The sequence below is a fragment of the Schistocerca cancellata genome, chromosome 4 (genome assembly GCF_023864275.1).
Source record: "Schistocerca cancellata isolate TAMUIC-IGC-003103 chromosome 4, iqSchCanc2.1, whole genome shotgun sequence".
Taxonomy (NCBI): Eukaryota; Metazoa; Arthropoda; class Insecta; order Orthoptera; family Acrididae; genus Schistocerca; species Schistocerca cancellata.
The window spans coordinates 433,863,470-433,879,154 of NC_064629.1; the positions used below are offsets into that span (position 1 = coordinate 433,863,470).

General features: G+C 38.9%; 1 protein-coding gene across 1 annotated transcript in view; it reads right to left on the reverse strand.

The window, feature by feature from the left end:
• Nucleotides 1-1,654: 1,654 nt before the first annotated feature.
• Nucleotides 1,655-15,685, reverse strand: part of LOC126183541 (uncharacterized) — a 452,784-nt gene continuing 438,753 nt past the window's right edge. Inside the window, exon 23 of the mRNA XM_049925611.1 lies at nucleotides 1,655-2,768. Within this exon, the coding sequence (XP_049781568.1) occupies nucleotides 2,594-2,768 (175 nt within the window). The 3' untranslated portion in view covers nucleotides 1,655-2,593. The remainder of the gene's footprint in view (nucleotides 2,769-15,685) is intronic.

Genomic DNA, 15,685 nt, shown 5'->3' on the forward strand with positions numbered 1-15,685 from the left:
CCTACTGCCACCTCCACTACTAGCCTCTTCACTACCAACTACCAAGGGGGGGGGGGGGGGGGGAAGAGGACGAAGGCAGAAGAAACAGTTTTATTTAATTTTTAATCCATATGCACCTGTCTGTCGCATTAGCTTGTGGCGTACTACACAGAACTGGCAACACAGCCCCCAATCATTGTCGTCTGTTAAGCACAAAGTTATTTCATTCAAATTTTAATTCTATCAAAATGCTTCAGCATGACTCCTGGGATAGTTTGCATATAACTACTGCACATTACTGCAGTTGAACAGTACCTTTCATCTCCCCCTTATATCATTCTCATTATCTCCCATACAACTCAAGAAATGGTGAAACTGTTTATGGTGCTCAATATCAATGGCTACTATCTCATCAACTGTCATTCTCTTGAATAATTCACCAATGTCACCACCTAATGACAGAGTCTTACCTCAGTTATGCCTTTTGGTATTGCATGCCAGTTCCTGATCACAGACTACCCCTCTTTGTTCCAAAGTTTTTTTTTTTAAATACTTATCTTAAAAGACTGTGAGGGGTGCACCAGTGGCATGGTACATCCTGTTCAAGATACAATACTACAGTTTATCAACAGCTGTATCATTGTGACTTCACATGCAAACATCAAATTCTGCTGCTTAGATTATGAAGCTAGTGCAAAATAACATTTTCTCTACTTACACAGAGTGGAGGAATCATAATTATTCAAGAGATAATATATTTATCATATTATAGGTATTCACACATATCAGAATACTAATAATATTGTGAAGTTATTACTTTATACAATCCAGAATACATGACAAATTTAGAAAGGGGTAATACTGATGTTTTGTCACCTTTTTGCTTACTATATTATATTCACTTGTGTAAACAATTTCAGTTTTTCATTACAAATAATAAAGATTTTGCAAAAGTAAAAGAAGCAGCTCCACTCCCATTCTTTTCACTCTTCCAGTACATGAAGTGGTATATTAAATGGACATTAGAGCTGTGATCTACAGGGTAGTCAGAAAGAGTCTGAAAAACTTTTAAGGGCATTGCAGGAGAGATTTTGCTGACAAAGAATTGTTAAGAGAAAAATTTGATACATTGTGCCATTTCTCAATTCTTTAGCAATGAAGTTAGCCAATCAGGTTGCTGCGCAAGCAAGTTCGAGCACTTGCTTGTGCTATGATGTAGTAGTGCACAGAGATCTGTGGGTCTCCATTACAAGCTTTTCAGACTTTTTCTCACCACTTTGTATCAGTAAATGAAAGAACAACATTTGCTATACTAAGTTCTAACAGCAAAACACATATGAACATACTTTTAAATTACACACTCTCTCTCTCTCTCTCTCTCTCTCTCTCTCTCTCTCTCTCTCTAAAGGACTATGTTCATGAGCTGAGATACTTTTTGCAGTTGTCCCTTCTACGTGGCTATCTGCCACTTAACACTTCCTTTTTTGATTACTGATCCATCCCTATACTTAAGTGACATTATAATTTTGTGCAATTTGTTTTGCTGAGATGTGTGAATGTTCAACTCCTGATATTGTTTTCCTTTAATAATGTTGAGTTTCAAACACATCTAGCAGCTACCTGCAAATATACTGAGTACAAGGCAGCCCTAAAATGTTAACATTAGAACAAAATATTAGTTTTGCGGAAATTTATTAAATTTTTTGATAGACAAAGTCGACAACAGAGAAAAATGCTACACTAAATTGCAATCCTTACACAATACGCTTCTGTGTGGAGCAATTCTGACTATTTATAGTTTGAAATAGAGGTACCAAATTAATAAAAAACTAAGAATCAGTTTTAAAAATTACTAAACTGCTTTTCTGTATAATTTACAATTATTATACACAATATACACAAACCAGCACAGTTTAAACTAGGGAATGCTGGCACACACAAACACTGAGCAGTGCCATTTGCACACAGATTTTCATATTCATTTTCTCTCTTTCTCCTCATACACAATGTAAAAATGTCTGTTACATTAGTAAAAATAAATTATTTCAAAATCTTAATATCATTTTGTTGCTCAAGAAAGAAATTTCAGAAAAGGTAAGTTACTGTCAAAATAGGGGAGGGGTGGAAGAAACAGAAACAGGATTGGCAGTTTTGATCACAGTTTCATTTCAGCAAATGTTCACTGCTGAGTACCCACTGTTCATTTACAAAAACAAAAATGTACAATTATCACATTTTTAAATATTCATCACTCCACAAAAAATATAAAACGAATTCTTGCACTGCAGCGTTAGCTTTATATTTTATTGCGCTAAGATCAACCTCTGAATAGATAGGTCTTTCACTTTATTACTACTACTCAATTCATTTCAGTTTATTAAGTCTGTAAGATAGCAGTTTTATATCATTTTACAATGAAGTTCTGAGCTTGTACACAGGTCACTGACACAAAGTAATGGAATATGACAACAGATGTGCATGTGCGCTCTCTCTCTCTCTCTCTCTCTCTCTCTCTCTCTCTCTCTCTCTCACACACACACACACACACACACACACACGTGTGCGCAAGCGCCCACACACACATGTACAAATGTGTGTGCATTATGATTGGTCCCTAAGAGCAATATATTGCTTCATTGATTTCTTTCACTATTTTCAACCTGTTGAGCATTTTTGCAAGGAGATCTTTTGCCAAAGGTGATGCTGTATACCACACAGGACTGTCTGGTACACAGGACCTCTCAGGCTGTAGGTAGAACACATCACTGCGTGTCTTCACACTGTCAGGGCTGAAAGGGCAATTCCATTTCAGTGAATTGAAACAATTATTTACACAAACCTATTTAAAATGTAAACACAAAAAAGAAACAAGTAAACAAATAAAATGTGTAAAACTTATGATAGGATTCATTTATGTGAAAAAAATATACATCACCTGTCTGTTTTAATTTTAAACTATGCTAAATGAATGAACTGCATACCGCAAATGGAAAGTAATTTAATTTTCAGGTAAGAAAAAATGATGTATGTAACACACATCCTCATCCATGGTGACAAACCATGCATTCAATCTCTCATATATCTCAGTTTTGAGGAGCAACTTTTTAATTTCTGTACTAAACTGTCTCCTAATCTGTTGAACACATTCTATTCATTACCTCAAGTTCATCTACTAATTAGTGTTTTCTGTTTTTTCTTTTGGAATACTAATACTTTAGTACTCAAGTTTAATTTGAAAGTAAATATATGAAGTCCCGAAGGATTGCTTAAACATGTAATATTAAATATTTTAAAAATAAAGACAAATAAAGGAACATTACTTTTGTAACAACCCAGCAACCAACCTGCTATGAAATAAACTAAATTAATCATTTATTCTAAAAATATTTTAGACTGCACTTGACATGTGTGATGCAACGTGTATACTACCAGAAGTGGGTTATATGTCTATAAAATGTCTTGGAATTCTGCAGGCCTCGGTCAACCGTGATACATTATGAATGCAAAAATTTCTGACAGATCAGTTTATGATACCTAAAGTTACTCTATATACTGGTTTAGAGGTCTTCCTGGTATGTGTGTGGTGATTTTTGTGTGTTTCCATTGTCCTATAATTGTTCATAGTTTAGGTGTAGTGTTGAGGATATTCAGGAGCTATACACACATTACAACACATGGTACCTTGCTTATTTCCATTAATTTCTGTCAATTTCTTTAGACTGATAAAGTTGCACTCTTCCCTGTATCATTTTTGAAATGTGTGTATAATTTTATTATTATTATTATTATTCTATTATTACAAAGCATACTGCAAAAACATTCAAGACAACCTAGTAAAGACCATATGGGATATAGTGAAAGAGAAGACTGGTAGAACCAGAGATGAGGAGAAACAGATAGCTTTCATGTTGCAACACTTAAGCAAGCATTTAATAACTATTACTGAAAAGGCAGGGTTACCAGGTTCAGTAGATGTTATGGAACATTTCATGCAAGACCATTACAAGTTGCACACTGGAGCATGCAGCATTGTCTGATATCAGTGATGCCAGAGTGTGTGTGATCACTGTTCCCAAGTATTCTTTTGACGTTTGGTATGCTGCTTCCATTATATTTAACATTACACTATGCATTTCATAAATGTGTCTAGGAGAGCAGGCATTTTAAAATTATAACTACTGTATTAGCACAAGTGTACTTGTATTGTAACAGTTCTGTTTTTATTATTTTCTTTTGCTGATGGTGACCATGCACTACTGGTAATGTGTGTTTGTTTACATGGAGTTTTGTTATCATTTATGATATTTTATGTATTATTTTAGCACGACAGTTATGTTGTTCTATGATGACTGTTACCTGTTTTACCACATCTCTTCATAAGTACTACTTCTATCCAATATTGCTATGCATTAATGTATTGCTCCCAATGATAATTATACACATTCTTTTTGTCTTTTCTTAACATATCTGATGATGATAACGTAGACTGAAACTGATTATAAAATAAAATAACCTGTGTTATCAAAGGCTATGTTAAATTACACACAACTAACTTCAGTAATATGAATATGACCCTCAAAACAGCAAGTAGTAACATCTACCATCAGATCTTGAAAATACAAGAAAAAATGCTAAATTATCAACAAAATTGGTTGAAGAGTGTTCTCCTCAGTTTAGTAATATATCGAGTTATTTGTGTACCCAGCCGTTTATCACTGGAACATTTCCCAAACAAAGGAGACAAACAAATACCATCTAATTCCAACCAATTTCCCTTTTGTCAGCATTCTCAAAAATTTTAGAAAAGGTAACAGACAAGTGGCTTCTCAATCAACTTCAAATAATACACTGTCAAAATCTCCATTTGGATTCCTAGGGGGTTTCGATATTGATTTGCTATTAACATACAGTGAGAATGTACTCACACGTAACTTTGTAATGTGGGCAGACACAGCTGTTGAACTTCATAATAAATAAATCGGGAGTTCAGGGTGAATAGTGCAATGGTGCACTTGTGGTGGTTGTAAGGGTACCCCTGCAACCACTACAGATGGGCCACTGCACTATTAGCCCTGATAGTCTTATTTATTTATTTTTTTATTTTACTCTTCATGGGTTTGACTTTTGACTATGAACTTTAGGGGCATCTTGGTGCACTAATGTGACACAGGATGTTGTTTAATGCAGCAAAATTACCAATTACAGGTGCCTTGCGCTTAATATTACTTCCATTCATTATATAGACTGTACGTAATTCATTAGACAGTAACTTGCATGCTACTGTTATGTTCTGTAATATATCAAAGGCATTTGACTGTGTAAACCACAATACCCCTTTAAGTAAATCAGAATGTTATAGTGTAACAAGAAATGATGCGAAATGGTTCACATGGTATCTCTGTGGCAAGGAACTAAGGCTGTCAATAGGAAAAAGCCCTGTGTTACGCCATCAATCATCCATCTGGGAACATATTGCATGTGATGATCCACAAGATTCCACCTTAGGGCCCTTACTCTTTCTTGCACATATTACATCCTTTAAGTACTATCGACAGTCTCTCAGACCACTACGTTTTTTGTTCTATGATATTTCACAACAATCTATAAAGTGTACCTTCCTTTTGGGTTGCTAGGTACACATGCCAGAACTCTTGTTGCATGTTTTTGCACTTCTGTTTCCTATTTTTTGATCTTGAGAGGTCTCTCAGATGTATCATAGTGTTTGTGCATTGTGCTTTTGTTGAATGTGAGTGTTTCTCCATGGCATGGAAAGTTGGACCCTCTATGCAACATGTTGCATATGAGATTGATTTGGGCGTCCAATAATGACTAAGTGAATTTGAGATTTTTAGTGATAACGAAACTAATTCAGAACAGGAAACACAGTGATTAACAATGTTTCATCTGACGACAATGGAGAAGCTTTTTCTTTGGTATGAATAGATGTTATCAATGCACACAACTGTGAACTACTGTAAGATCAAGCTAACACAACAGTGTTTTGCAGCTGCCTGGACTGAGAGAGAGAGAGAGAGAGAGTGAGAACTCTATGGGAAAATCCCTCTGTTTTGAAGGTATGGAATCTGCTATTTATGCAAGATATTCTACACAAAATCATTCTATGGACAACAATGACAATATTAAGACTTAATGATCATTTTTTTATCTTCAAGATGTTGATGTCATTGAACTGAAGACACTATTAGTGCTGTCAGCCATTTTAAAATAAGGCTAAAAAATCAGTTCCCAACTTATTTGCAACTAACAGAACAAGCAAGAGATGTTTTCAGATACACTGATAGTAAATGAACATTTTTGTTTTCACTATCTGCAACACTATTTGATAACCCAGGTGTTCGTGTAAGAGAGTTCATGAGGAAAGAAAGAAAGAAGTAGACTAGTCAGCAGCAATTTCACAGATGTTTCTGCATTTCACTGAAAATAATCAGCTTAGCCACTCTGTAGGTGCAATATAATGTATCAATGAAATGCTGGTACCTTTATGTGGAAAGTGTAGTCTAGAATGTTCATACTAAAGAAACTGGCAAAATATGGCTTGAAAATTCAGAGCTTAATTGACTAATGTACAAATTACTTGTATAATGCATACATTTATCCTGAGAAAGGGCATATTTTGTCCACAAAAACTGTTCTTCTGTTGGTAGAACCCACTGAAGACAAGCGGAGAAACATTACAGACTACAATTGTTACGCATTGGTAGAGCTAATCAATGAACTTTCAAAGATGGTCTCTCATACAAAAGTACACTGAAAAGGAACAATAAGGAGATTCCATGGCAATTTCCACTGAATAAGAATCAAAATGTGACAAAAACTGTTTACAGTTTTACGGAAGACATGACACTGGTTTCCTTTGTGCTCAAAAAGTCCACAGCTGAAATTCTAAGCATAAATCAGTAAACAATGGTCCTGGTTCAGGAAAATCCACAATTTTTAATCATCTTTTATACCATGAAAAAAAGGTTGTGTGAAATTGTCTCAAATAAATGTGTGCAACTTATACACAAATTTGTTGAACACGAATATGGCCTGTGGCCATTTTCTACACAGTAGTGGATGTTGCTTACACTGAGAATTCTTGTAAGCTTTCTCACGACAGAAGTAATGATGAGACTGGTCTTCATGAAGACTGTGACAAGAGACCTCATTGGAACCTCAGATGAAACCCAGACTTTTTATTGGATGTTGGTCACAGCAGTTTAGTGACACTGTCAGAACAATACTGCAAATACGAGATAAGCCTTAAACACACAAAAAATGATGTAAAAATGGAAAACAAATGTATTTTTCCCTTCTTGTTTCAAGAGTAAAACAAGAGACCCGCGTCACATTTGGGGTGTTCTAGGAACATCTGCATGAAATGCATGCAGGCTGAAAGTGATGGAAATATAAATTAGGGCTTCAAAAGAATAGGGAGAATGACTTTCTACTTAATATTGTAAAATTAAAATGTGGCAAAGTTTCTTCGTTCATAACATTATGGAGTGCAATATTTACACTATGCTGATTTCACATGCAAGTTATCGAAACTGAAAGGTGTTTTCCACATAGGTGTAATGAGAAACTGATGATAATCTATGACTCCTACAGAGAGAACTATCTACAGTTATTTTAGTAACACATAATATAAAGATATATGGCAAATTTTGCTGTGTTTTAGTTTTCAAGTATTTTAAATCTTGCACTGTTAAAAATATTCAAATTTCCATAATGTCTGCTTTCAAGAAGTATAATTAATAACAGGACGTCACAAAAATATACATTCGCCAAACAATGGTTTTATATATAAACAAGAACAAGGAGGTCTGACAGACTTCTTTATAGTAATCATGTTAATGACCTTTCATCAGTAAAATTACTCAGTGCCCAGTTTCTTTTATTTGTAGATGATACAAACATTGCCATAAATAGCAAATCAAGCATAGTTTTAGAAAAACTGGTTAAGAAAATTTTTGTGTACCTTAATAAATGTTTCGTAGCCAACTCTTTGTTTTTGAACTTTGAGAAGACACTATGTGCACAGTTCAGAACTTTTTAAGAGGTATATGTCTAAAATATTATGACAAGGAGTTAGAAGAGGTTGACAGTGATAAATTCATAGATTATGATTTGATAACAAATTCAGTTCTAAGGAGCATACCACAGAACTGCCCTTTATTTGCAAAGGGTATGTTGTCAGACATAGGTGACAAAAAAAATTTTTTTTTGCATAATTCACTTACTTTCATTCGATAATGTGTTATGAGACCTTTTTTGGGTATTTCAAGCCAAGCTAAAGTTTTCAGAGTCCAAAGTGGGCAATACAAATTATCTGTGGTGTTAACTCAAGAATGTACTGCAGGAGCCAGTTAAAGGAACTCAGGATAATAACTACTGCTTCCCAATACACACTGACAAGCCGAAAGATTATGACCATCTGCTTAACCACTTGTTGGGTCATCTTTGTGATGCAATATATCGCTGATTCTGCTTATCATCAATTCTACTCTTCGTTCGTAGATTTGTGGAGCTATGTGACAAAAGGTGTCTACACACAAGTCATTTTTTTCTCAGAAACAACCGACTGCTGATTTGTGTGTGTGGTGATGGTGCTCGATAGCGACACAGATGGGAACCACCGGATTCACATCATGCAAATTTGGAGGCCAAAACATTAACGTGATTTTAATATCGTGCTCCTCAAACCACTGTAGCACGATTCTGGCACGGAGACATGGAGAATAATACTGCTGATAGATGACATCATCATCAGGGGAGACATCAAGCATGAATGAATGCGGATGGTCCACAGTTGACATGGCCTCTTCGATTACTACCACAAGTTCCTTGCAAGTGTAGGAGAATGCATAGCACAATACTGCTCCCACCAGCTTGCATCCATGGCACAGTGCACGTTATGAGGAGCCGTTCACCTGGATAATAGTGTTTGTGGAGATGACCATCAACCTGATATAGCAAAGACGTTATTCATCTGACAAGCCGACACGTTTCCAGCGATACATGGTCCAATCTCGATGATCCAGAGCCCACTACACAACTGACAATGTTGTTGGACCAACATGTGCACACACAGGAGCCATCTGTTGCAGGGCTCCTTGTTCAACAATGTGCACTGAATTGTGTGCTCTGAAATACATGTGCATCCACTGACATTGTGCTCTTTCACAAGATATGTCTTAAGTCACTATGTATCGAACTTTATAGAGCAGACAAGCCTCCAAACCCCACATTCAGTGAAGAGTCATGGATGTCCAGCCACTTATCACCTGGTGGTAGTTTCACTGCCATTCTACCACTTTCCGTAGTTGCTCACAACAGTAGCACATGAACATTTGACCAACTTTGTCGTTTTCAAGATATTCATTCACGGGCTCTGCACAATAATACTCTGCCCTTTGCAAAGTCACTAATATCAGTGGATTTCTTCATTTGCAGTGCATATCTTCGCTATAGTAATCCCCCATCTTTCTTTGCTTGGCTTACATACTTTTCTTACTGCATCAAGTTCCTGCAACGCTACCAGGAGGCATCCAACCTTGCAGTGGGCAGTGGTCATAATTTTTTGGGTGATCTGTGTATTTATTGCTTAATTAAAGTTGTCTTGAATAACATATCTTTTTCAGATAGCTAGATCGGTTCACTGAATCACTACTGCAAATAATTTTCAGTAACTTGCCAGCAGCCAGCAGCCATAAAAAGCTTAGCTGCTTATGAAGCTCAGTTTAAGAGGAGCCCAAAAAATTTATTGCAGGTCAACTCTTATTCCACTAAAAAAATTATTAGTAGAGATACACATGATTGCTAATAATTTCAAATAATCTGAGTGTAATACAAAATCTGGATGAGAATTATCACATGCACCTCAGTGCATTGCGCACACATATTTTCTGGCATGTATTTCAATGACACTTAAATGAAAATACAAGGTCTGTGCAAAAAATCCTAGAACTTTATCCACAAATTATTTTTACACTTGCCTTTTATTTATTGTGCATGGTCTCCTTCAAAATACTCTCCTCCACAATTGATACACCGTTCACTGTCTGCGAATTTTCTTTTCTCTTGTCTATCATTGCAAATCTTCATCCTTTCAACAGGGTTTTCAAATTTGGAGATACAAATGTCCACAGCGGCCAGGTCTGGAGAGTACAGAGAAAGAGGCAGCACAGTGATTGAATTTTTTGTGCAATAGTTTCACACCAACAGGGATGAATGTGCGGGTGCATTATCATGATGCATGAGCCATGAATTGTCTCGTCACATTTCAGGCTGTACCCTTCTCACATTTTCTCGCAGGTGCTGCAACATGTCCTGATACTACCACTGATGAACAGTTTGTCCCAGTGGCACAAATTCACAATGAACTAATCCTTCAAAGTCAACAAAAACTATCACCATGGCTTTGACATTTGACCTGACATGAGGAGACATTTCTGATCTTGGAGAACCTTTCCTGATCCACTATGAAGACTAAACCTTGGTCTCAACACCTTAACTGTAGACCCACATATCATCACAAGTTATGGTTCTCTTAAGGAACATCTCTTTCTCATTTGCAAGATCCAAAAGCTCTTCACAGATTGCGAGGCAAAGGCCTTTCTGGTCTTGACTCTTAACCTGTGGGATGAACTTGGTGGCAACATGATGCATTCCAAGATGCTGTGTCAGGATTTCATGACATGATCCAACTCAAATGTTACATTCTTCTACAATCTCTCGGACAGTCAGTCTTCTACTGGCATGCACAATTTTATTGACGTTCCTCACACATGCACTGTCGTTAGACGTTGAGGGGCGTCAAGAATGAGGGTCATCTTTAACTTCTGTCTGGCCATTTTTAAACCATGTGAACCATTCATAACACTGAGTAAGGCTTCATCACCATAGGCTTCCTGCATCATTTGGTGTGTCTCTGTAAATGTCTTATTGAGCTTCACACAGAATTTAATGCAAACACATTGCTCCTCTAACTCGGCCATCTCAAAATTCGTAAACTATGTGACAATGTCCTACTCGGTACACCACTGAACAATAACTAACAGACATACAATGAAACTTCTGGCAGTTATAAATTAAACAGAGGCATGTGCAGGGATGCCAACTGCATTTTGCTCCAATACACCACTGGTGCAAAGTTATGAATGTTCAGAATTTTTTGAACAGACCTTGTATGTTTAAGATTTCTGGACTTATTCCAGATCCATGAGTACAATTTAACTTACAATGTGTGGAAAGGACATTAGGATTTTCTCTCTCTAATTATGTATTATGCAACCTTATTCCATGACATGCCCCTACGCTCTACATCATTGAGGATCTCCTCCCACCGGATCTATGGAACATGAAGTATATCTAATGTAACCTAATCTAGTAACACTGCTTGTCATGAATAAATGACCCTTTCAATGAGAGTAAATAAAACTAATGATGATATTAAATTTTAATGAATTTGATTTTCTAAATAACTGAATGCACATTAACAATACATAATGTTGTAATGAAAAACAGAAATCTAATAACATTCTTAAGAGAAATGAATATTTTATGAAACTTATCTTTACAGAGTCAAATATTTCTGTTTAACACACTATTATTGACAGTGTACTTTTACGAGATCGAGCACAAATGTACGAGAATGGAGAAGAAAACCAGACATTGCCTATTTCAAGGAACTAGCATGGATTTCACCTAATTTGATTTAGTGAAACCACAGAAAACCTAAATGGCTTGCCATGTCAGTGTAATCAGGGCGCAAAATCTGCAGCAAAAAAAGGTGTGTCTGCTTAGTAAGTGGAATCTTATGAAGATACTCAGGCTGGTATGAATTTTGACCTACTATCAAGTGCTCTTCCTTCATCTCGATGCCAGTTTACTTGCAAACCACATTTTTTCTCGGTTTGCTTCAGATTTGTGTTTGACAGTAAAGTGTATTTATAATGGCTACACAGAAACTTATCACAGCAGTGGACTGTTTTCTTTTTTCTTATTATATAAATTAACTTCCTACTGACTTTTTATCCTTGCTCTATTTTGATAATGTGATGACCTTTAGAACTGGAACAGGTGTAGACCTTTAGAGCTGGAAGAGGTGTATTTCTCCTAAGTTGTCCATGTTTGTGATATCTTTGCAGAAATGGATTGGGATGGGAAATATAGCATTGTCACAATTGTCAAAACCTGTTTCATTTGCAATTTTCTGATGACATTATCTTCTTTTTCTGATAGCTTAACGGAGTTTCAAACAAGTTTTGATACCATGTCTGAATGGACTAACCAAACAGAACTTTTTTTTATTAATCATACCACGACAGATATTGTGTCCAATTGCCTTACGGAAGGCAAAAGAATTAATGGAAAAACTATAGATATACCCAATGTAAACCCCATCTAGAACAGACAAATCCTGTCTAGATAAGACAAAGACTTTCCAAAGCAGACAGAACAAATTAATCAACAGAAGAACAGCGAACATACTAAAAACCAAATTTATCTTTCAGTTTTCTTTTAAAAAACTGCAACTCTCTTATCAAGAGGGGGGGGGGGGGGGGGGAGGGAGAGAATCTATCAGTTCTCATCTGTGCTATGCAGAAATGACCACTAACCAAAATGAAAACAAAATTGTGTCATCATTGCGGTGCTCAAATCCGGTCAAAACCCACTTGATGTGGATAGCTACCTGACCATCAGCCTCACCAACATTCTTTGTAAGCTGCTGGAACATATAATGTGTCAGCAGTTCAAGATGACGAGGAGATGGCACTTGTAGTCAGACGAGAGATGTTTAATCATCTGACAGTGGATCAGGTACGGCCCACGAGCTGTGTCGGGGCAATGTGCAGGTGGGCTGAGGAGCTCCCACTCTGTAAATGGGACATTATAGGGTTCACTGTGACATGTAGTGAACGAGAGAACTTTCCTTTCCCCTGTCCATCTGCCGTTTCAGGGTCTGAAAGGCTGGGGGGGTAGGTCTCTGACACAGAGGCTTGAGCATAGTACTCAGCAAAGTGCTCAGCAATTGCGTATGTGTTGGAAGATAACACGCCATTGATTTTAATGCCAAGGATACCCGTTGGGGTCTCGTACCCAAAAAGACGTCTGCTCTTCATCAAGACTTGGGAAGGTGATGTCTGACATCCAATGGTCGACACGTACCTCTCCCAACACTCCTGTTTCCATCATTTTGTAAGCTGGTGAACACAGACTCTGAGCCACTTAAGGGCTATTAGGTGCTCTAGGGGAGGGTGCTGCTTATGTTGGTGTAGAGCTTGCCGATGCTCTTTAATTGCCTCAGCAACTTCTGGCAACCACCAAGGGACTGTCTTTCGCTGGGGGCACCCTAAGAACGAGGGATCGCGTTTTCTGCCACAGAAACAATCGTTGTAGTGACCTGCTCAATGACAACATCGATGGCACCATTTGGGGGAGATTCAATGGTGACAACAGAGGTGAAGGCTCCCCAGTCTGCCTTGTTTAAAGCCCATCTGGGTAGGCGTCCATGCGCATGATGCCGGGGGGAGTGGCAGGAAGATGGGGAAGAGGTCACTATCACACAGGTCATCATGTGCTCTCCAGTGGATAGGTGGGAGAGGGCCAGGACTGCAAACCGAGAGATCAATGGCTGAATATGTGCAATGTGCCATGTGCCACACTGATGTGTGTGGGGACACCTGTATTTAACTGGTAGAGGTCGAGTTGTGACTCAAAATTTTTGACCTCCCTACCTTGGCCAGTAAGCATGGCGCCACCTCACAAGGGGTTATGCTCGTTAAAATCTCCCAGAAATAGGAAAGGTTTAGGGAGCTGATCAACCAGTGCAGCCAATACGTTCAGGGATACTGCACCATTTGGAGAAAGATATACATTGTAGACAGTTATTTCCTGCGTTGTCATTCTGACAGCCACAGCTTCAAGAGGGGTTTGAAGGGGCACAGGTTCATTACGTACTGAGTTCAGGACATAAACGCAAACTCCACCTGACACACTATTATAGTCTCTATGGTCCTGTAATATCCCTTATAGCCATGGAGGGCAGAGGATTGCCGGGAACCAGGTTTCCTGGAGGGCCATGCAGAAAACAGGTGTAAAGCTTAACAGTTGCCATAGCTCAGCCAGGTGGTGGAAGAAACCGCCGCAATTACACTGGAGGATTATGTGATCGTGAGACTGGGAAGGCATGAAACTCTCAATGTCTACGCCTCAGGGTCACCTGCTGCCGCCATATGAGTAATGCAATTGACATCCATTGTGTCTGAGGGCCCAGCGCGATCTAGGTCCTCAGGAGACACCAGAATCTCCACCTTATCCTCAGACACAGAGCTTGCAGGTAGTGGTGGTGTGGGTGCCACCACAGGGCCTTGGTTCTTGGGGGTCTTTTTCTTTTTAGGTGTCTCTCACTGATCCTTAGGTTTGTCTGGCTGGGAGGTCTTCACTGATTCAGTCTCAGGGACTAAGGAAGACCGTGAAGTCCTACGACCAGTTACCTGTGGTTGCTTCAGCCACTGGCAGGTGTCAGCTTTGCCACTGGGTAGGAACCTGGGAAGGGAGTGACCCAAGGGATCCTTTCCTGGCGAGAGGAGCCAAAGAAGACTTACGCTTCTCTGACTGAGAAGCGGGGACTAAAGTCCCCGATGGGTGGGGGTGTTGCTCCTGAAGTAGGTTGTGCAGGGGCAACAGGGAGGGAAGTGCCCCCCACCATCAAGAGGCAGGTGGAGTCTGAAGGCCCTGAGAGCCAACTGTAGGCAGCAGAACAGAAGATGGTGGAACTCTTGTCATAGCAGCAGTGTAGGTTGACATTATATGCACAGGATGCACCCTCTTAATATTTTCTCTTAGCCTCAGCGTAGGTCAGTCGGTCCAGGGTCTTTTATTCCATTATTTTTCTTTCTTTCTGGAGAATCCTGCAGTGTGGCGAGCAAGGTGAATGGTGCTCTCTGCAGTTGCACAGATGGGAGGCGGAGAACATGGAGTATTGGCACGTGATGGACGTCCACAATCTCAACATGTGATGCTGGAAGTACGGCAGGAAGACATATGGCCGAACTTCCAGCACTTAAAGCACCGCATCGGGGGAGGGATATAGGGCTTTATGTCACAGTGGTAGACCATCACCTTGACCTTCTTGGATAATGTGTCACCCTCAAAGGCCAGGATGAAGGCACCAGTGGCAACCTGATCATCCCTTGTAACCTGATGGACACGCTGGACGAAATGGACACCTCGCTGCTCTAAATTGGTGCGCAGCTCATTGTCAGACTGCAAAAGAAGGTCCCTGTGATATATGATAGCCTGAAACATATTTAAGCTCTTATGGGGCGTGATGAACACAGAAACATCCCCAAGCTTGACACAGGCGAGTAGTGCCTGTGACTGGGCAGAGGATGCTGTTTTGATGAAGACCGACCCTGATCGCATTTTGGACAAGCCCTGTACCTCCCCAAACTTGTCCTCTAAATGCTCCACAAAACACTGAGGTTTCATTGACAAGAAAGATTCCCCATCAACTCTTGTACATATTAGGTACCAGGGTGACTGAGCTTCACTGTCATCCTTAGCCTGGCATTCCTCCAATGGTGTGGCCAGGAGTGTGTGTGTGTGTGTGTGTGTGTGTGTGTGTGTGTGTGTGTGTGTGTGTGTGGGGGGGGGGGGGGGGGGGGAGAATGATTTGGGGTCCTATTTCTTAGCATTG